This window comes from Lonchura striata, chromosome 30 (assembly GCF_050655825.1).
Source record: "Lonchura striata isolate lonStrDom1 chromosome 30, ASM5065582v1, whole genome shotgun sequence".
In the NCBI taxonomy this organism is placed as follows: domain Eukaryota; kingdom Metazoa; phylum Chordata; class Aves; order Passeriformes; family Estrildidae; genus Lonchura; species Lonchura striata.
The window spans coordinates 7,503,911-7,523,257 of NC_140732.1; the positions used below are offsets into that span (position 1 = coordinate 7,503,911).

At 57.6% G+C, this 19,347-nt stretch overlaps 1 protein-coding gene across 1 annotated transcript; it reads right to left on the minus strand.

The window, feature by feature from the left end:
* Positions 1–611: 611 nt before the first annotated feature.
* PLPPR2 (phospholipid phosphatase related 2) lies at positions 612–16,177 on the minus strand. The gene is made up of 9 exons (XM_085563127.1): positions 16,130–16,177; positions 15,167–15,292; positions 12,756–12,944; positions 10,976–11,096; positions 6,171–6,383; positions 5,458–6,069; positions 3,547–3,722; positions 2,368–2,496; positions 612–1,091 (listed from the first exon to the last, which is right to left on the minus strand). The coding sequence occupies exons 2-9, from the start codon at positions 15,224–15,226 to the stop codon at positions 1,059–1,061; spliced, it is 1,533 nt and encodes a 510-aa protein (XP_085419253.1). The 5' UTR covers positions 15,227–15,292; positions 16,130–16,177; the 3' UTR covers positions 612–1,058.
* Positions 16,178–19,347: the final 3,170 nt, after the last annotated feature.

Consider the following 19,347-nt stretch of genomic DNA (forward strand, 5'->3'; position numbering starts at 1 on the left):
CCAAAATCCATAGAGGCCCCCCCAAAATCCCCCCGGGAATCCCAAAATCCCCCCAAAATCCCCTCCAGGAACCCCAAAATCTCCAAATCCCCCCAAAATCCCCCCGGGACCCCAAAATTCCCCCTCGGGAACCCCAAAATCCCCCCCGGGAACCCCAAAATCCCAAAATCCCCCCAAAATCCTCCCGGGACCCCAAAATTCCCCCTCGGGAACCCCAAAATTCACCCCAGGAACCCCAAATTCCCGCCAGCCCCCCAAATCCCCCTCGGGACCCCCAAAATCGCCGTGTGAACCCCAAATTCCCCCCCGGCAATGCCAAAATCTCCCCCGGGAACCCCAAAATCCCCCCGGGAACCCCAAAACCCCCCGGGAACCCCAAAATTCCACACGGGAACCCCAAAATCCCCTTCAGGAACCCCAAAACCCCCCGGGAACCCCAAAATTCCACACGGGAACCCCAAAATCCCCTTTCAGGAACCCCAAAACCCCCCGGGAACCCCAAAATTCCCCCGGAAATCCCAAAATCCCTTCCGGGAACCCCAAAATTCCCCCCGGGTCCCCCAAAATCCCCCCCGGGACCCCCAAAATTCCCCTCAGAGCACTCGGGGGGGTCACACAAAGTCGCTTTATTGCCCCTCCCCCACCCCAAAAATTCCCCTCCCCCCCTTCAAATTTCGGGATCCCCAAAAATTTCGGGATCCCAAATTTTACATATTCTTAAAATTTTGGGATTCCAATTTTTAGGGTTCCCAAATTTATGGATTCCTAAAATTTCAGGATCTCAAATTTCAGGATTCCTCAAATATTCAGACACCCCCCAATTTTGGGATTCCAATTTTTGGGGTTCCCAAATTTATGGATTTCTAAAATTTCGGCATCCCAAATTTCAGGATTCTCCAGATTCTGGGGTCCCAAATTTTGGGGTTCCCAAATTCTGGGATTCCTAAAATTTTAGGATCCTGATTTTTGGTGTTTCCCAAATTTCCTGATCCCAAATTTTCACATTTCCCCCAAATTTTGGGACCCCGATTTTTGGGGTTCCCAAATTTTGGGGTGTCTCAGGTCACCGCTGGGAACTCCGCCCGACGCACCTGGGGGGGAACGCCGCCGTCACCCCAAATTTTGGGGGTCCCCCCTCCCATTTCCCACCCCCACCCCAAAATTTTGGGGTCCCCCTCATTTCCCACCCCAAAATTTTGGGGTCCCTCCCATTTCCCACCCCAAAATTTTGGGGTCCCCCTCATTTCCCACCCCAAAATTTTGGGGTCCCCCTCATTTCCCACCCCAAAATTTTGGGGTCCCTCCCATGTCCCACCACAAATTTTGGGGACCCCCCTCATTTCTCACCCCCAAATTTTGGGGCCCCCCCCTAATTTCCCACCCCCACCCCAAATTTTGGGGTCCCTCCCATTTCCCACCCCAAATTTTGGGGTCCCCGTCCCATTTCCCACCCCAAATTTTGGGGTCCCTCCCGATTTTTGGGGTCCATTTTTGGGATTCCTTTTTTCAGTCGGTTTTGGGGTCCCCCCCCCTGTTTTTGGGGTCCCTTTTTGGGGTCCCTCCCTCTTTTTGGGGTTCATTTTGGGGGTGATTTTTGGGGTCCCTTTCAGTTTTTGGGGTAATTTTTGGAGTGATTTTTGGGGTGATTTTCAGGGTGATTTTCGGGGTCCCCACCCCGTTTTTGGGGTTCATTTTTGGGGTCAGTTTTTGGGGTCCCTCCCCATTTTTGGGGTTCATTTTGGGGGTGATTTTTGGGTTGGTTTTCGGGGTCCCGCCCCGTTTTTGGGTTCATTTTTGGGTCATTTTGGGGTGGATTTTTGGAGTCCCCCCCCGTTTTTGGGGTGATTTTTGGGTCCATTTTTGGGGTTCATTTTTCGGGGTGATTTTTGGGGTCCCTCCCCGTTTTTTGGGGTGATTTTCGGGGTCCCCGCTCGTTTTTGGGTTCATTTTTGGGGTTTATTTCTGGCGTTCATTTTTCGGGGTGATTTTTGGGGTCCCTCCCCGTTTTTGGGGTGATTTTTGGGTTCATTTTTGGGATGATTTTGGGGTTCATTTTTGGGTTGATTTTTGGGTGATTTTCAGGCTGATTTTTCGTGTCCCTCCCCGTTTTTGGGGATTTTTGGGGTGATTTTGGGGTGATTTTGGGGTCCATTTTTGGGTTCATTTTTGGGTTGATTTTTGGGTGATTTTCAGGCTGATTTTTGGTCTCCCTCCCCATTTTTTGGGATTTTTGGGGTGATTTTGGGGTTCATTTTTGGGTTCATTTTTTGGGTGATTTTTGGGTGATTTTCAGGCTGATTTTCGGGGTCCCTCCCCGTTTTTGGGGTGATTTTTGGGGTGATTTTGGGGTGATTTTTGGGGTCTCACCTGCGCCACGCTGATCTCCTCCAGGGGGGGGTGGGGATTTTGGGGGGGCAGCTCGGGGGGGGCTCGGGGGGTCCCCGCCCCCCCCAAATCCCCCCCCGGGCTCTGGAAGTTCCCGACCACGCACGTGACCTGGCGAGGGGCGGAATTTGGGGGATTTTGGGGAATTTGGGGGGATTTGGGGAGATTTTGGGGATTTTAGGGGGTTTTCGGGGGATTTTGGGGAATTTGGGGAGATTTTGGGGGAATTTTGGGGAGATTTGGGGGAATTCGGGGAGATTTTGGGGGGAATTTGGGGGGATTTGGGGGGAATTTTGGGGAATTTAGGGAGATTTTGGGGAGATTTTGGGGGAATTTTGGGAGATTTTGGGTAGATTTTGGGGAATTTTGGGGCATTTTGGGGAATTTGGGGAGATTTGGGGGGGATTTTGGGGAGATTTTGGGGGATTTTTGGGGATTTTGGGAAGATTTTGGGGAGAATTTTGGAGGGGGACTTGAGAATTTTGGGGGATTTTGGGGTGGATTTTGGGGAATTTTATTGGGATTTTTGGCATTTTGGAGCGGGTTTTTGGGGATTTTTGGGGTGATTTTCGGGGGGATTTTTTTGGGGATTTTTTGGGGGATTTTTTCGGGGATTTTTTGGGGTGATTTCGGGGATTTCGGGGCGCTCACCAGGAAGGCGGCGATGGCGGTGCCGCACAGGAACCCGGGGGCGATTTTGGGGGATTTTATTGGGATTTTTGGCATTTCAGAGCGGGTTTTTGGGGATTTTTGGGGGATTTTTGGGGGGATTTTTCGGGGATTTTTTCGGGGATTTTTTGGGGTGATTTCGGGGATTTCGGGGCGCTCACCAGGAAGGCGGCGATGGCGGTGCCGCACAGGAACCCGGGGGGGATTTTGGGGGATTTTATTGGGATTTTCGGGGGGATTTTTGGGGGATTTTGGGGGGATTTTCGGGGGGATTTTTTTGGGGATTTTTTGGGGTGATTTCGGGGATTTCGGGGCGCTCACCAGGAAGGCGGCGATGGCGGTGCCGCACAGGAACCCGGGGGGGATTTTGGGGGATTTTATTGGGATTTTCGGGGGGATTTTTGGGGGATTTTGGGGGGATTTTCGGGGGATTTTCGGGGGGATTTTTTCGGGGATTTTTTGGGGTGATTTCGGGGATTTCGGGGCGCTCACCAGGAAGGCGGCGATGGCGGTGCCGCACAGGAAGCCCCCCAGGACCCCCCCCCAGCTGTTGCGGTGCTCGGCCACGCGCAGCGCCCCCAGCAGGAACGGGGGGGCCGCGAACCCCAAAACCGCGGCGGGCTTGGCCAGGCGGGACCCCCCCCCCGCCAGGCCAGGGTCACGTACAGCTGGGGGGACACAGAGAGTCACCCCAAAAAATACCCCAAAATAACCCCAAAATAGCCCCAAAACCACCCAAAAACCCCCAAAACCAAAAACTCCAAAATCCCATAAAAATACCCCAAAATCCCCCCCCCGCCAGGCCAGGGTCACGTACAGCTGGGGGGACAGAGCGAGTCACCCCAAAAAATACCCCAAAATAACCCCAAAATAGCCCCAAAACCACACAAAAACCCCCAAACCCAAAAACCCAAAAATCCCATGAAAATACCCCAAAACCACCCCAAAAAACCCCAAAAAAACTCCAAAAACCCAAAACCGCCCGAATTCGCCCCAAATCTCACCCCGGCGAAGGCGCCCGCGTAGGTGCCCAAACCCCAAATAACCCCAAAAAACCCCCAAAAAACTCCAAAAAACCCCAAAAACCCCAAAGAAAATCAAACTAACCCCCCTCAAAAAAAGCCAAAATAACCCAAAATAACCCCAAAAACCCAAAACCGCCCGAATTCGCCCCAAATCTCACCCCGGCGAAGGCGCCCGCGTAGGCACCCAAACCCCAAATAACCCCAAAAAAACCCCAAAAAACTCCAAAAAACCCCAAAAACCCCAAATAAAATCAAACTAACCCTCCTCAAAAAAACCCAAAATAACCCCAAAAACCCAAAACTGCCCGAATTCGCCCCAAATCTCACCCCGGCGAAGGTGCCTGCGTAGGCGCCCACACCCCAAATAACCCCAAAAAACCCCAAAAAACTCCAAAAAAAACCCCAAAAACCCCAAAGAAAATCAAACTAACCCCCTCAAAAAAAGCCAAAAAAACCCAAAAAACCCCAAAAACCCAAAACCGCCCGAATTCGCCCCAAGTCTCACCCCGGCGAAGGCGCCCGTGTAGGCGCCCACACCCCAAATAACCCCAAAAAACCCCCAAAAAACTCCAAAAAAACCCCAAAACCCCCAAATAAAATCAAACTAACCTCCCTCAAAAAAAGCCAAAATAACCCAAAATAACCCCAAAAACCCAAAACTGCCCAAATTCGCCCCAAATCTCACCCCGGCGAAGGTGCCTGCGTAGGCGCCCACACCCCAAATAACCCCAAAAAAACCCCAAAAAACTCCAAAAAAACCCCAAAAACCCCAAAGAAAATCAAAGTAACCCTCCTCAAAAAAACCCCAAAAACCCCAAAAACCCAAAACCGCCGGAATTCGCCCCAAATCTCACCCCGGCGAAGGCGCCCGCGTAGGCGCCCAAACCCCAAATAACCCCAAAAAACCCCCAAAAAACTCCAAAAAAACCCCAAAAACCCCAAAGAAAATCAAACTAACCCCCTCAAAAAAAGCCAAAAAAACCCAAAATAACCCCAAAAACCCAAAACCGCCCGAATTCGCCCCAAATCTCACCCCGGCGAAGGCATCCGCGTAGGCGCCCAAACCCCAAATAACCCCAAAACCCCCCAAAAAACCCCAAAAACCCCAAATAAAATCAAACTTACCCCCTCAAAAAAAGCCAAAATAACCCAAAATAACCCCAAAAACCCAAAACCGCCGGAATTCGCCCCAAATCTCACCCCGGCGAAGGCGCCCGCGTAGGCGCCCAAACCCCAAATAACCCCAAAAAACCCCAAATAACCCCCAAAAAAACCCAAAAACCCCAAAGAAAATCAAACTAACCCCCTCAAAAAAAGCCAAAATAACCCAAAATAACCCCAAAAACCCAAAACCGCCGGAATTCGCCCCAAATCTCACCCCGGCGAAGGCGCCCGCGTAGGCGCCCAGCGCCGCCTCCTTGCAGGGGAAGTCGCGGCGCGCCGCGGCCACGGCCGGGGGGTCCCCGGAGCAGGCGGCGCCCCCCGGGGGCACGAATTGGGGAGGGGGCACGAATTGGGGAGGGGGCGCGGATTGGGGAGGGGGCGCGGATCGGGCAGGGGGCGAGAATTGGGGAGGGGGCGCGGCGGGGCCGGGGCGCGCAAATTGGGGAGGGGGCGCGGATCGGGCAGGGGACACAAACTGGGGAGGGGGCGCGGATTGGGGAGGGGGCGAGAATTGAGGAGGGGGCGCATACTGGGGAGGGGGCGCGGCGCCCCCCGAGGACACGAATTGGGGAGGGGGCGCAGATCGGGGAGGGGGCGCGAATTGGGGAGGGGGCGCAAATTGGGGAGGGGGTGCGGCGCCCCCCGGGGACCCGAATTGGGGAGGGGTCTCCGGGCCGGGGGACCCGAGTTGAGGAGGGGTCTTCGAGCCGGGGGTCCCGAATTGGGGAGGGGTCTTTGAGCCGGGGGTCCCGAATTGGGGAGGGGTCTGCGGGGCTCCGAATTGGGGAGGGGTCTTTGAGCCGGGGGTCCCGAATTGGGGAGGGGTCTGCGGAGCCCCGAATTGGGGAGGGGTCTTTGAGCCGGGGGTCCCGAATTGGGGAGGGGTCTTTGAGCCGGGGGTCCCGAATTGGGGAGGGGTCTCCGGGCCGGGGGTCCCGAATTGGGGAGGGGTCTGCGGGGCCCCGAATTGGGGAGGGGTCTCCGGGCCGGGGGTCCCGAATTGGGGAGGGGTCTCCCCGCAGCCCAGCGCGCTGTAGTTGGGGCGGCACACGGCCAGGAAATGGGGGGCGGGGGTCCCCAGCACCACCTGGCCCGCGTTGGCGAAGATGGCGGTGGCCAGCAGCCCGAAGGAGAACACGCCTGAGGGGGATTTGGGGTGAAAAACGGGGATTTTGGGAAAATTGGGGGGGAAAACGGGGATTTGGGGGGAAAAACGGGGGGAAAAACGGGGATTTTGGGAAAATTGGGGGGAAAAACGGGGATTGTGGGGCCAGCAGCCCGAAGGAGAACACGCCTGGGATGGGGGATTTGGGGTGAAAAACGGGGATTTTGGGAAAATTGGGGGGAAAAACGGGGATTTGGGGGGAAAAACGGGGGGAAAAACGGGGATTTGGGGTGAAAAACGGGGGGAAAAACGGGGATTTTGGGGTGAAAAACGGGGATTGTGGGGCCAGCAGCCTGAAGGAGAACACGCCTGAGATGGGGGATTTGGGGTGAAAAACGGGGATTTTGGGAAAATTGGGGGGGAAAACGGGGATTGTGGGGTCAGCAGCCCGAAGGAGAACACGCCTGAGGGGGGATTTGGGGTGAAAAACGGGGATTTTGGGAAAATTGGGGGGGAAAACGGGGATTGTGGGGCCAGCAGCCCGAAGGAGAACACGCCTGAGGGGGATTTGGGGTGAAAAACGGGGATTTTGGGAAAATTGGGGGGGAAAACGGGGATTGTGGGGCCAGCAGCCCGAAGGAGAACACGCCTGAGGGGGATTTGGGGTGAAAAACGGGGATTTTGGGAAAATTGGGGGGAAAAACGGGGATTGTGGGGCCAGCAGCCCGAAGGAGAACACGCCTGGGATGGGGGATTTGGGGTGAAAAACGGGGATTTTGGGAAAATTGGGGGGAAAACGGGGATTGTGGGGCCAGCAGCCCGAAGGAGAACACGCCTGGGATGGGGGATTTGGGGTGAAAAACGGGGATTTTGGGAAAATTGGGGGGGAAAACGGGGATTGTGGGGCCAGCAGCCCGAAGGAGAACACGCCTGAGATGGGGGATTTGGGGTGAAAAACGGGGATTTTGGGAAAATTGGGGGGAAAAACGGGGATTGTGGGGCCAGCAGCCCGAAGGAGAACACGCCTGAGGGGGATTTGGGGTGAAAAACGGGGATTTTGGGAAAATTGGGGGGAAAAACGGGGATTGTGGGGCCAGCAGCCCGAAGGAGAACACGCCTGGGATGGGGGATTTGGGGTGAAAAACGGGGATTTTGGGAAAATTGGGGGGAAAAACGGGGATTTTGGGAAAATTGGGGGGGAAAACGGGGATTGTGGGGCCAGCAGCCCGAAGGAGAACACGCCTGAGATGGGGGATTTGGGGTGAAAAACGGGGATTTTGGGAAAATTGGGGGGAAAAACGGGGATTTTGGGGTCAGCAGCCCGAAGGAGAACACGCCTGAGATGGGGGATTTGGGGTGAAAAACGGGGATTTTGGGAAAATTGGGGTGAAAAACGGGGATTGTGGGGCCAGCAGCCCGAAGGAGAACACGCCTGAGGGGGGATTTGGGGTGAAAAACGGGGATTTTGGGAAAATTGGGGGGGAAAACGGGGATTGTGGGGTCAGCAGCCCGAAGGAGAACACGCCTGAGGGGGATTTGGGGTGAAAAACGGGGATTTTGGGAAAATTGGGGGGGAAAACGGGGATTGTGGGGCCAGCAGCCCGAAGGAGAACACGCCTGAGATAGGGGATTTGGGGTGAAAAACGGGGATTTTGGGAAAATTGGGGGGGAAAACGGGGATTGTGGGGCCAGCAGCCCGAAGGAGAACACGCCTGGGATGGGGGATTTGGGGTGAAAAACGGGGATTTTGGGAAAATTGGGGGGAAAAACGGGGATTTTGGGGTCAGCAGCCCGAAGGAGAACACGCCTGAGATGGGGGATTTGGGGTGAAAAACGGGGATTTTGGGAAAATTGGGGTGAAAAACGGGGATTGTGGGGCCAGCAGCCCGAAGGAGAACACGCCTGAGGGGGGATTTGGGGTGAAAAACGGGGATTTTGGGAAAATTGGGGGGGAAAACGGGGATTGTGGGGTCAGCAGCCCGAAGGAGAACACGCCTGGGATGGGGGATTTGGGGTGAAAAACGGGGATTTTGGGAAAATTGGGGGGGAAAACGGGGATTGTGGGAAAACTGGGGGGAAAAACGGGGATTTTGGGAAAATTGGGGGGGAAACGGGGATTTTGGGGTGAAAAACGGGGATTGTGGGGCCAGCAGCCCGAAGGAGAACACGCCTGGGATGGGGGATTTGGGGTGAAAAACGGGGATTTTGGGAAAATTGGGGGGAAAAACGGGGATTTGGGGTGAAAAACGGGGATTTTGGGGGCAGCAGCCCGAAGGAGAACATGCCTGAGGGGGATTTGGGGTGAAAAACGGGGATTTTGGGAAAATTGGGGGGAAAACGGGGATTGTGGGGCCAGCAGCCCGAAGGAGAACACGCCTGGGATGGGGGATTTGGGGTGAAAAACGGGGATTTTGGGAAAATTGGGGGGGAAAACGGGGATTTGGGGGGAAAAACGGGGGGAAAAACGGGGATTTGGGGTGAAAAACGGGGATTTTGGGAAAATTGGGGGGGAAAACGGGGATTGTGGGGCCAGCAGCCCGAAGGAGAACACGCCTGGGATGGGGGATTTGGGGTGAAAAACGGGGATTTTGGGAAAATTGGGGGGAAAAACGGGGATTGTGGGGCCAGCAGCCCGAAGGAGAACACGCCTGGGATGGGGGATTTGGGGTGAAAAACGGGGATTTTGGGAAAATTGGGGGGAAAAACGGGGATTGTGGGGCCAGCAGCCCGAAGGAGAACACGCCTGAGATAAGGGATTTGGGGTGAAAAACGGGGATTTTGGGGCCAGCAGCCCGAAGGAGAACACGCCTGGGACGGGGGATTTGGGGTGAAAAACGGGGATTTTGGGAAAATTGGGGGGAAAAACGGGGATTGTGTGGCCAGCAGCCCGAAGGAGAACACGCCTGAGATAGGGGATTTGGGGTGAAAAACGGGGATTTTGGGGCCAGCAGCCCGAAGGAGAACACGCCTGGGATGGGGGATTTGGGGTGAAAAACGGGGATTTTGGGAAAATTGGGGGGAAAACGGGGATTGTGGGGCCAGCAGCCTGAAGGAGAACACGCCTGAGATAGGGGATTTGGGGTGAAAAACGGGGATTTTGGGGTCAGCAGCCCGAAGGAGAACACGCCTGGGATGGGGGATTTGGGGTGAAAAACGGGGATTTTGGGAAAATTGGGGGGGGAAACGGGGATTTTGGGGTGAAAAACGGGGGGAAAAACGGGGATTTGGGGGTGAAAAACGGGGGGAAAAACGGGGATTTTGGGAAAATTGGGGGGAAAAACGGGGATTTTCGGGTGAAAAACGGGGATTGTGGGGTCAGCAGCCCGAAGGAGAACACGCCTGAGGGGGATTTGGGGTGAAAAACGGGGATTTTGGGAAAATTGGGGGGGAAAACGGGGATTGTGGGGTCAGCAGCCCGAAGGAGAACACGCCTGAGGGGGGATTTGGGGTGAAAAACGGGGATTTTGGGAAAATTGGGGGGGAAAACGGGGATTGTGGGGCCAGCAGCCCGAAGGAGAACACGCCTGAGATGGGGGATTTGGGGTGAAAAACGGGGATTTTGGGAAAATTGGGGGGAAAACGGGGATTGTGGGGCCAGCAGCCTGAAGGAGAACACGCCTGAGATGGGGGATTTGGGGTGAAAAACGGGGATTTTGGGAAAATTGGGGGGAAAACGGGGATTGTGGGGCCAGCAGCCCGAAGGAGAACACGCCTGGGATGGGGGATTTGGGGTGAAAAACGGGGATTTTGGGAAAATTGGGGGGAAAAACGGGGATTTGGGGAAAATTGGGGGGAAAAACGGGGATTTTGGGGTGAAAAACGGGGATTTTGGGGTCAGCAGCCCGAAGGAGAACACGGCTGGGATGGGGGATTTGGGGTGAAAAACGGGGACTTTGGGAAAATTGGGGGGAAAACGGGGATTTTGGGAAAATTGGGATGAAAAATGGTGATTTTGGGGTGAAAAACGGGGATTTTGGGGTGAAAAATGGGGATTTTGGGAAAATTTGGGTGAAAAATGGGGATTTTGGGGGGTGACTTGGGATTTTTTGGGAGGTAAAATGGGATTTTTTGGGGGGTAAATGCACCCCAAACCCCCCAGATTCCCTCCAAATCCCCCCAAAATTCCCCCCAAATCCCCCCAGGATCCCCCGAATTCCCTCCAGACCCCTCAAATGCCCCCCAATTCTCCCCCGGACACCCCCAAATCCCCCTCAGACCCCCCAAATCCCCCCCAAATCCCCTCAAATCCCCCCAAATCCCCCCCAGACCGCCCAAATCTCCCCCAGAAACCCCCTCAAATCTCCTCCAGACCCCCCAAATCCCCCCAAAATCTCCTCCAGATCCCACTCAAACCCCCCCAGACCCCCCAAAATCCCCCAGACCCCCCAAATCCCCCCCAAACCCTCCCAGACCCCCAAAATCCCCCCTCAAACCCCCACAAATCCCCCCCAAATCCCCCCCAGACCCCTCCAGACCCCCCCCAAATCCCCCCAAATCCCCCCCAGCCCCCCCAAATCCCCCCAAATCCCCTCAACCCCCCCCAAAATCCCCCCAAATCCCCTCAAACCCCCCCAAATCCCCCCCAGACCCCCCCAAATATCCCCCAGCCCCCCAAATCCCCCCTCACCGAGGAAGCGCAGCAGCCGCCCCAGCGGCGCCCCCCGCTGGCAGCTCCGGGCCCAGCGCTGGGGGGGGGCGCGACCCCCCCGGGACCCCCAAAAACGGCCCAGGAGCTCCCCCAGCGCCATCTGCGGGGAGGGGGCGTCAGGGACCCCAAAACCCCCAAAATCACCCCAAAAATCCCCCCCAGGAGCTCCCCCAGCGCCATCTGCGGGGAGGGGGCGTCAGGGACCCCAAAAACCCCCCAAATCACCCCCCAAAATCCCCCCCAAAGAAACCCAAAAATCCCCACCAAAAACCCCAAAAATTCCCCCAAAATTCCCCTAATCCCATTTTTCCCCCCCCGAACCCCATTTTAACCCCCCAGGAGCCCCCCAAAGACCCCCCAAAACCCCTTTTTAACCCCCCCAAAGAACCCCCAAACCCCATTTTGACCCCCCCAAACCCGTTTTCGACCCCCTCAAACCCCATTTCGCCCCCAAACCCCATTTTCCCCCCCCAGGTCCCCCCCCCAGGACCCCCCAAACCCCATTTTGACCCCCCAAATCCCATTTTGACCCCCCCAGGACCCCCCCAAAGACCCCCCAAACCCCTTTCTGACCCCCCCAGGACCCCCCAAACCCCATTTTGACCCCCCCGGGAACCCCCAAATCCCATTTTAACCCCCCCAGGACCCCAAAGCCCCCCTCAAACCCCATTTTAACCCCCCCAGGACCCCCCAAACCCCTTTTAACCCCCCCAGGACCCCCCAAACCCCTTTTGACCCCCACGGGACCCCCCAAACCCCATTTTGACCCCCTCAAACCCCATTTTAACCCCCCCAGGACCCCCCAAACCCCTTTTGACCCCCACGGGACCCCCCAAACCCCATTTTGACCCCCCCAAACCCCATTTTAACCCCCCCAGGACCCCCCAAACCCCTTTTGACCCCCCCCGGGACCCCCCAAACCCCATTTTGACCCCCCCAAACCCCATTTTAACCCCCCCAGGACCCCCCAAAGCTCCCCCAAACCCCTTTTGCCCCCCCCCGGGACCCCCCAAACCCCATTTTGACCCCCCCAAATCCCATTTTAACCCCCTTAAACTCCTCTTTAACTCCCCCAGGACCCCCCCAAAGCCCACCCAAACCCCTTTTGCCCCCCCCGGGACCCCCCAAACCCCATTTTGACCCCCCCAGGACCCCCCAAGCCCCATTTTGACCCCCGCAGGACCCCCCCAAAGACCCTCCAAACCCCTTTCTGCCCCCCCAGGACCCCCCAAACCCCATTTCCCCCCTCCCAGGACCCCTCCAGGACCCCCCAGGACCCATTTTGACCCCCCCAGGACCCCCCCAAAGACCCTCCAAACCCCTTTTTAGCCCCCCCAGGACCCCCCAAACCCCATTTTAACCCCCCCAAAGCCCCCCAAGCCCCTTTCTGCCCCCCCCAGGACCCCCCAAAACCCCCTCAAAACCCCTTCCTGACCCCCCCGGACCCCCCAAAACCCCCTCAAAACCCCTTCCTGACCCCCCAGGACCCCCCAAAGCCCCCTCAAAACCCCTTTCTGCCCCCCCAGGACCCCCCAAACCTCATTTCCCCCCCCCAGGACCCCCCAAAGCCCCCTCAAAACCCCTTTCTGCCCCCCCCGGACCCCCCAAAACCCCCTCAAAACCCCTTTCTGCCCCCCCAGGACCCCCCAAACCTCATTTCCCCCCCCCAGGACCCCCCAAAGCCCCCTCAAAACCCCTTCCTGCCCCCCCCAGGACCCCCCAAAGCCCCCCGGGACCCCCAAGCCCCCCGCCCACTCACGGTGGCGGCGGGCACGGCCGTGGCCAGCGCGTAGACCAGCGCGGGGGGGGCGCGGCTGAGCGCGGGGGGGCCGGGGTCCGGCCGCCCAAAATCGGGGTCCCGGCAGAAGAACCCCCCCACGTGCACCGGGAAGGCGTCGGTGAACTCCAGCTGGTAGGCCAGGGCGGCCGTGCCCCCCAAAATGCCCAGCTGGGGGGGCAGGGTCACCCCAAAATCCAGAGAGACCCCCCCCAAAATGACAGGACCGAAATAAATCCCCAAAACCCCCCAAAACCCACCCAAAACCCTCAAAAAATCCATCTGGGATCCCCCAAATCCCCTCCCCCAAACCCAGCTGGTAGGCCAGGGCGGCCGTGCCCCCCAAAATGCCCAGCTGGGGGGGCAGGGTCACCCCAAAATCCAGAGAGACCCCCCCAAAATGACAGGACCGAAATAAATCCCCAAAACCCCCCAAAACCCCCAAAAAATCCATCTGGGATCCCCCAAATCCCCTCCCCCAAACCCAGCTGGGGGCCAGGGCGGCCGTGCCCCCCAAAATGCCCAGCTGGGGGGGCAGGGTCACCCCAAAATCCAGAGAGACCCCCCCCAAACCGACAGGACCGAAATAAATCCCAAAACCCCCCCAAAACCCCCCAAAACCCTCAAAAAATCCATCTGGGATCCCCCAAATCCCCTCCTCCAAACCCAGCTGTGGGCCAGGGCGGCCGTGCCCCCCAAAATGCCCAGCTGGGGGGGCAGGGTCACCCCAAAATCCAGAGAGACCCCCCCCAAAATGACAGGACCGAAATAAATCCCCAAAACCCCCCAAAACCCCCAAAAAATCCATCTGGGATCCCCCAAATCCCCTCCTCCAAACCCAGCTGTGGGCCAGGGCGGCCGTGCCCCCCAAAATGCCCAGCTGGGGGGGCAGGGTCACCCCAAAATCCAGAGAGACCCCCCCCAAAATGACAGGATCGAAATAAATCCCCAAAACCCCCCAAAACCCCAAAAAATCCATCTGGGATCCCCCAAATCCCCTCCCCCAAACCCAGCTGGGGGCCAGGGCGGCCGTGCCCCCCAAAATGCCCAGCTGGGGGGGGCAGGGTCACCCCAAAATCCAGAGAGACCCCCCCAAAATGACAGGACCGAAATAAATCCCCAAAACCCCCCAAAACCCCCAAAAAATCCATCTGGGATCCCCCAAATCCCCTCCCCCAAACCCAGCTGGGGGCCAGGGCGGCCGTGCCCCCCAAAATGCCCAGCTGGGGGGGCAGGGTCACCCCAAAATCCAGAGAGACCCCCCCAAAATGACAGGACCGAAATAAATCCCCAAAACCCCCCCAAACCCCAAAAAAATCCATCTGGGACCCCCCAAATCCCATCCAGACAGGACCCAGGGAACTGAGACCCCCCAAAATCTCCAGCTGGGGGGGCGGGGTCACCCCAAAATCCAGAGAGACCCCCCCCAGACCCCCCATCAAAGAGCCGGGGGCTGTGAGCCCCAAAATCCCCCCAAATCCACCCAAAATCCTCCCAAAATCGGGTTCAGAACCCCAAAACAGGGTCAGAGCCCCCCAGAATCTCCAGCTGGGGGGGCAGGGTCACCCCAAAATCCTGAGAGACCCCCCAGACCCCACAGGACCCCAAAAAACCCCCAAAAAAATCCACCTGAGACCCCCCAAACCCACCTCGGACCCCCCAAAATCCCCACTGGGGGGCCCCCCCCCCAGGGCTGTTTTTTGGGGTCACCCCTGGCGATTTTTGGGGTCCCTCCCGGCTGTTTCTTGGCGGGTTCCCGGGTGGATTTTGGGGTCCTCCCCGAGCTGATTTTGGGGTTCCTCCCTGCGAACTTTGGGGTCCCCCCCCCGTGGATTTTGGGGTCTCCCCAGGGTTCATTTTGGGGTTCTCCCCGGCTGGTTTTGGGGTCTCCCCAAGGATGATTTTGAGGTCCCCCCCCGTGGATTTTGGGGTCCTCCAGGGCTGATTTTGGGGTCACCCCCACGAATTTTGGGGTCCTTCCCAGGGGAATTTTGGGGGTCCCCTCCGTGGGAATTTTGGGGTCCTCCCCGGATGGATTTTGGGGTCGTCCTGGGTGGATTTTTGGGGTCCTCCCGGGGGATTTTTGGGGCTCCGCCAGGGCTGATTTTGGGGTCCCCCCCGGGATTTTTGGGGTCCTCCCCAGATGGATTTTGGGGTCTCCCCCGGTTGATTTTGGGGTCCCCCCAGGGCTGATTTTGGGGTCTCCCCCGGTTGATTTTTGGGGCTTCCCCCTGGGCTGATTTTAGGGTCCCCCCCGGGCTGTTTTTTGGGGTTCCCCCCTCGATTTTTGGGGTCCTCCCCGGATGGATTTTGGGGCTCCCCCCAGGGCTGATTTTGGGATCCCCCCCCGCGATTTTTGGGGTTCCCCCCCGGGATTTTTGGGGTCCCCTCACCTCCACCAGGAGCACGCAGGGGACGATGGAGCCGCGCTTGTCCTGCCGGGGGGCGGCCATGGCTGGGGGGGCCCCCCAAAAACCCCCCAAAAAACTCGGGGGGGACCCCAAAAACGCCGCCCGGGGCTGGGGGCGGCAAAAAGGGGGGGTCAGAGCCGCCCCCACCCCCCAAAAACCCCCCGCCCCCCCAAAAATCCCCCTCCCCCCCCTCCAAAACGCTCCAAATCCTCCCAAAAATCGGAGACCCCCCCAAATCTAACCCCCGGAGAGGTGGGACCCCAAAATTCCCCCCAAAATCCCTTCGCACGCCCCCAAATCTCCCCCCGAGCCCCCCAAAACCGCCCCCAAAACCTCCACGGACCCCCCAGAATCCCCCAAGATCCCATCGAACCCCCCAGAATTCCCCATAATCCGCCCGAACCCCCCAAAAAGGGACCCCAAAAACCCCTGGGACCGCCCCCAAACCCCAAAATCTTCCCCGGACCCCCAAAATCCCCCCGGGAACCCCCAAAAATCGCCCCCGCTCACCTGAGACCCCCCAAAATCCCCTCGAACCCCCCAAACCTGCCCCCAAAATCCCCCCGAACCCCCCCAAAAAGGAACCCCAAAAACCCCTGGGACCCCCCCCAATCCCCCCAACCCCCCCGGACACCCCAAAATCCCCCCGAACCCCCCAAAAATGGACCCCCAAAAACCCCTGGGACCCCCCCCAATCCCCAAAACCCCCCCGGACACCCCAAAATCCTCCCGAACCCCCCAAAAAGGGACCCCAAAAACCCCTGGGACCCCCCCCAAACCCCAAAATCTTCCCCGGACCCCCCCAAAAATCGCCCCCGCTCACCTGAGACCCCCCAAAATCCCCCCAAAATCGGCTCCCCGCCCCCAATCGGCTCCGCCCCCCTCCCCTCCCCCCCTCCCCGGCCCCTCGGACCCCCCCAAATTTGGGGGTCCCCCCGGACCCACCCGGCTGCTCGGGGGGCGGCGGCGATGTCGCGACAGAGATCGCGACCTGCGGGGGGAGGGGCGGCGAGCGCCCATTGGCTGCGGCCAGCGCCCCTCCCCCACTGCGGCAGCGGGGGAGGGGACCCCAAAAATCACCCCGAGAATGGGGAACCCCGAAATGGACCCGAAATGTGACCCCAAAAATCACCCCGAGAATGGGGAACCCCGAAATGGGACCCCAAAAATGAACCCGAAATGGGGGACCCCGAAATGGGACCCCAAAAATCACCCCGAAATGGGGAACCCCGAAATGGGACCCCAAAAATCACCCCGAAATGGGGAACCCCGAAATGGACCCGAAATGGGACCCCAAAAATCACCCCGAAATGGGGAACCCCGAAATGGGACCCCAAAAATCACCCCGAAATGGGGAACCCCGAAATGGACCCGAAATGGGACCCCAAAAATGAACCCGAGAATGGGGAACCCCGAAATGGGACCCCAAAAATCACCCCGAAATGGGGAACCCCGAAATGGGACCCCAAAAATGAACCCGGGAATGGGGAACCCCGAAATGGGACCCCAAAAATCACCCCGAAATGGGGAACCCCGAAATGGACCCGAAATGGGACCCCAAAAATCACCCCGAAATGGGGAACCCCGAAACGGGACCCCAAAAATGAACCCGAAAATGGGAAATCCTAAAAGGGACCCCAAAAATCACCCCGAAATGGGGAACCCCGAAATGGACCCGAAATGGGACCCCAAAAATGAACCCGAGAATGGGGAACCCCGAAATGGGACCCCAAAAATGAACCCGAGAATGGGGAACCCCGAAATGGACCCGAAATGGGACCCCAAAAATCACCCCGAAATGGGGAACCCCGAAATGGGACCCCAAAAATGAACCCGGGAATGGGAAACCCCGAAATGGGACCCCAAAAATCACCCCGAAATGGGGAACCCCGAAATGGGACCCCAAAAATGAACCCGGGAATGGGAAACCCCGAAATGGGACCCCAAAAATCACCCAGAAATGGGGAACCCCGAAATGGGACCCCAAAAATCACCCAGAAATGGGGAACCCCGAAACGGGACCCCAAAAATGAACCCGAGAATGGGGAACCCCGAAATGGGACCCCAAAAATGAACCCGAAATGGGGAACCCCGAAATGGACCCGAAATGGGACCCCAAAAATCACCCCGAAATGGGGAACCCCGAAACGGGACCCCAAAAATGAACCCGAAAATGGGAAATCCTAAAAGGGACCCCAAAAATCACCCCGAAATGGGGAACCCCGAAATGGACCCGAAATGGGACCCCAAAAATGAACCCGAGAATGGGGAACCCCGAAATGGGACCCCAAAAATGAACCCGGGAATGGGAAACCCCGAAATGGGACCCCAAAAATGAACCCGAGAATGGGGAACCCCGAAATGGGACCCCAAAAATCACCCCGAAATGGGGAACCCCGAAACGGGACCCCAAAAATGAACCCGAGAATGGGGAACCCCGAAATGGGACCCCAAAAATCACCCCGAAATGGGGAACCCCGAAATGGGACCCCAAAAATGAACCCGAGAATGGGGAACCCCGAAATGGGACCCCAAAAATCACCCCGAAATGGGGAACCCCGAAATGGACCCGAAATGGGACCCCAAAAATGAACCCGAGAATGGGGAACCCCGAAATGGGACCCCAAAAATCACCCCGAAATGGGGAACCCCGAAATGGACCCAAAAAGGGACCCAAAAATCACCCAAAAATGGGAAACCCCAAAAAGGGATTCAAAAATGAACCCAAAACTGGGAAACCCCAAAAATGAACCCAAAAAATGAGAAACCCTAAAAGGGACCCCCAAAATGGGACCCCAAAATCGGGAAATCCCAAAAACGAACCCAAAAATGACCCCAAAACCCAGAAACCCCGAAATGGACCCAAAAATGAACCCAAAAATGGGAAAGCCCAAAAATGAACCCAAAAATTACCCCAAAAATGAGAAATCCTAAAAGGGACCCCAAAAATGGGAAACCCCAAGAATGAACCCCAAAAAAGAGAAATCCTAAAAGGGACCCCAAAAATGACCCCATTTTTTGGGATTTCCCATTTTTGGGGTTCCCATTTTAGGATCCCAATTTACGAACCAATTTTGGGGAGGGCTCCCCAATTTTTGGGGTCATTTTTGGGGTTTCCCTTTTTTTGGGTTCCTTTTTTTTTTTGGGATTTCCCATTTTGGGGTTTCCCATTTTAGGACCCAAAATTAGGATCCAATTTTGGGGAGGGGTCCCCGATTTTCGGGGTCATTTTTGGGGTTACCCATTTTTTGGGTTCCCTTTTTTTTGGGGTCCCATTTTTGGGGTTTCCCTTTCTTTGGGGTCATTTAGGGGTCATTTAGGGGTCATTTTTGGGGTCATTTTTGGAGTCATATTTGGGGTCATTTTTGGGGTCATTTTTGGGGTTTCCCTTTCTTTGGGGTCATTTTTGGGGTCATTTTTGGGGTCATTTTTGGGGTCATTTTTGGGGTTTCCCTTTCTTTGGGGTCATTTTTGGGGTTTCCCATTTTTGGGGTCATTTTTGGGGTCATTTTGGGGTCATTTTTGGGGTTTCCCATTTTTGGGGTTTCCCATTTTTGGGATTTCCCCCAAATTTTGGGCTTGGAGCCTCGTCGGGCTCCGCGCGCATGCGCGCGGGGCAGAGCTAACAGATGACGTCATCCACGGCGGAGAGGGCGTGGCTTCGCAATGACGTCACCACAACCCTCGACCGCGTGCCATCCCCGTGACGTCATCCATTGAGCAGCGTGGGCGTGGCCTCGGCGCGGAAAGGGGCGTGGCTTACCCGCAAAGGGGGCGTGGCCTCCCCGCCCCAGCCCCGCCCCCGCAGGTGTGGGCGTGGCCCGGCTCAGGTGCGGGGGGCGTGGCCCGGGCGCGTCACGTGCCGGGGGCGGGGCCTGGGGAGGCCCCGGAAGTGGCGAAGGGCGCGGGACAGGTGGGGGGGGGGGAGGGGCCCGGGGGGGTTTTGGGGGTCCCGGGGGGTCCCGGGGGGACCGGGGGGTCCCGGGGAGGGGGAGGGGGGCGGGGCCCGGGGAGTTCTGGGGGTCCCGGGGGGGATGGGCGGGGCCCGGCTGCGGCCGGGGCGGTCCCAGGTGAGTTTGGGGGGGTCACAGGTGAGTTTGGGGGGGTCACAGGTGAGTTCTGGGGGGTCCCGGGTGAGTTTGGGGGGTCCCGGGTGAGTTTGG

Coding starts and splice junctions, on each gene's coding strand:
- PLPPR2 (XM_085563127.1), bottom strand. CDS start 15,226: ATGGCCGCCCCCCGGCAGGACAAGCGCGGCTCCATCGTCCCCTGCGTG. Junction 12,945..15,166: donor CCTGCGTGCTCCTGGTGGAG/GTGAGGGGACCC, acceptor CTGCCCCCCCAG/CTGGGCATTTTGGGGGGCAC. Junction 2,497..3,546: donor CCGCCATCGCCGCCTTCCTG/GTGAGCGCCCCG, acceptor GCCCCTCGCCAG/GTCACGTGCGTGGTCGGGAA.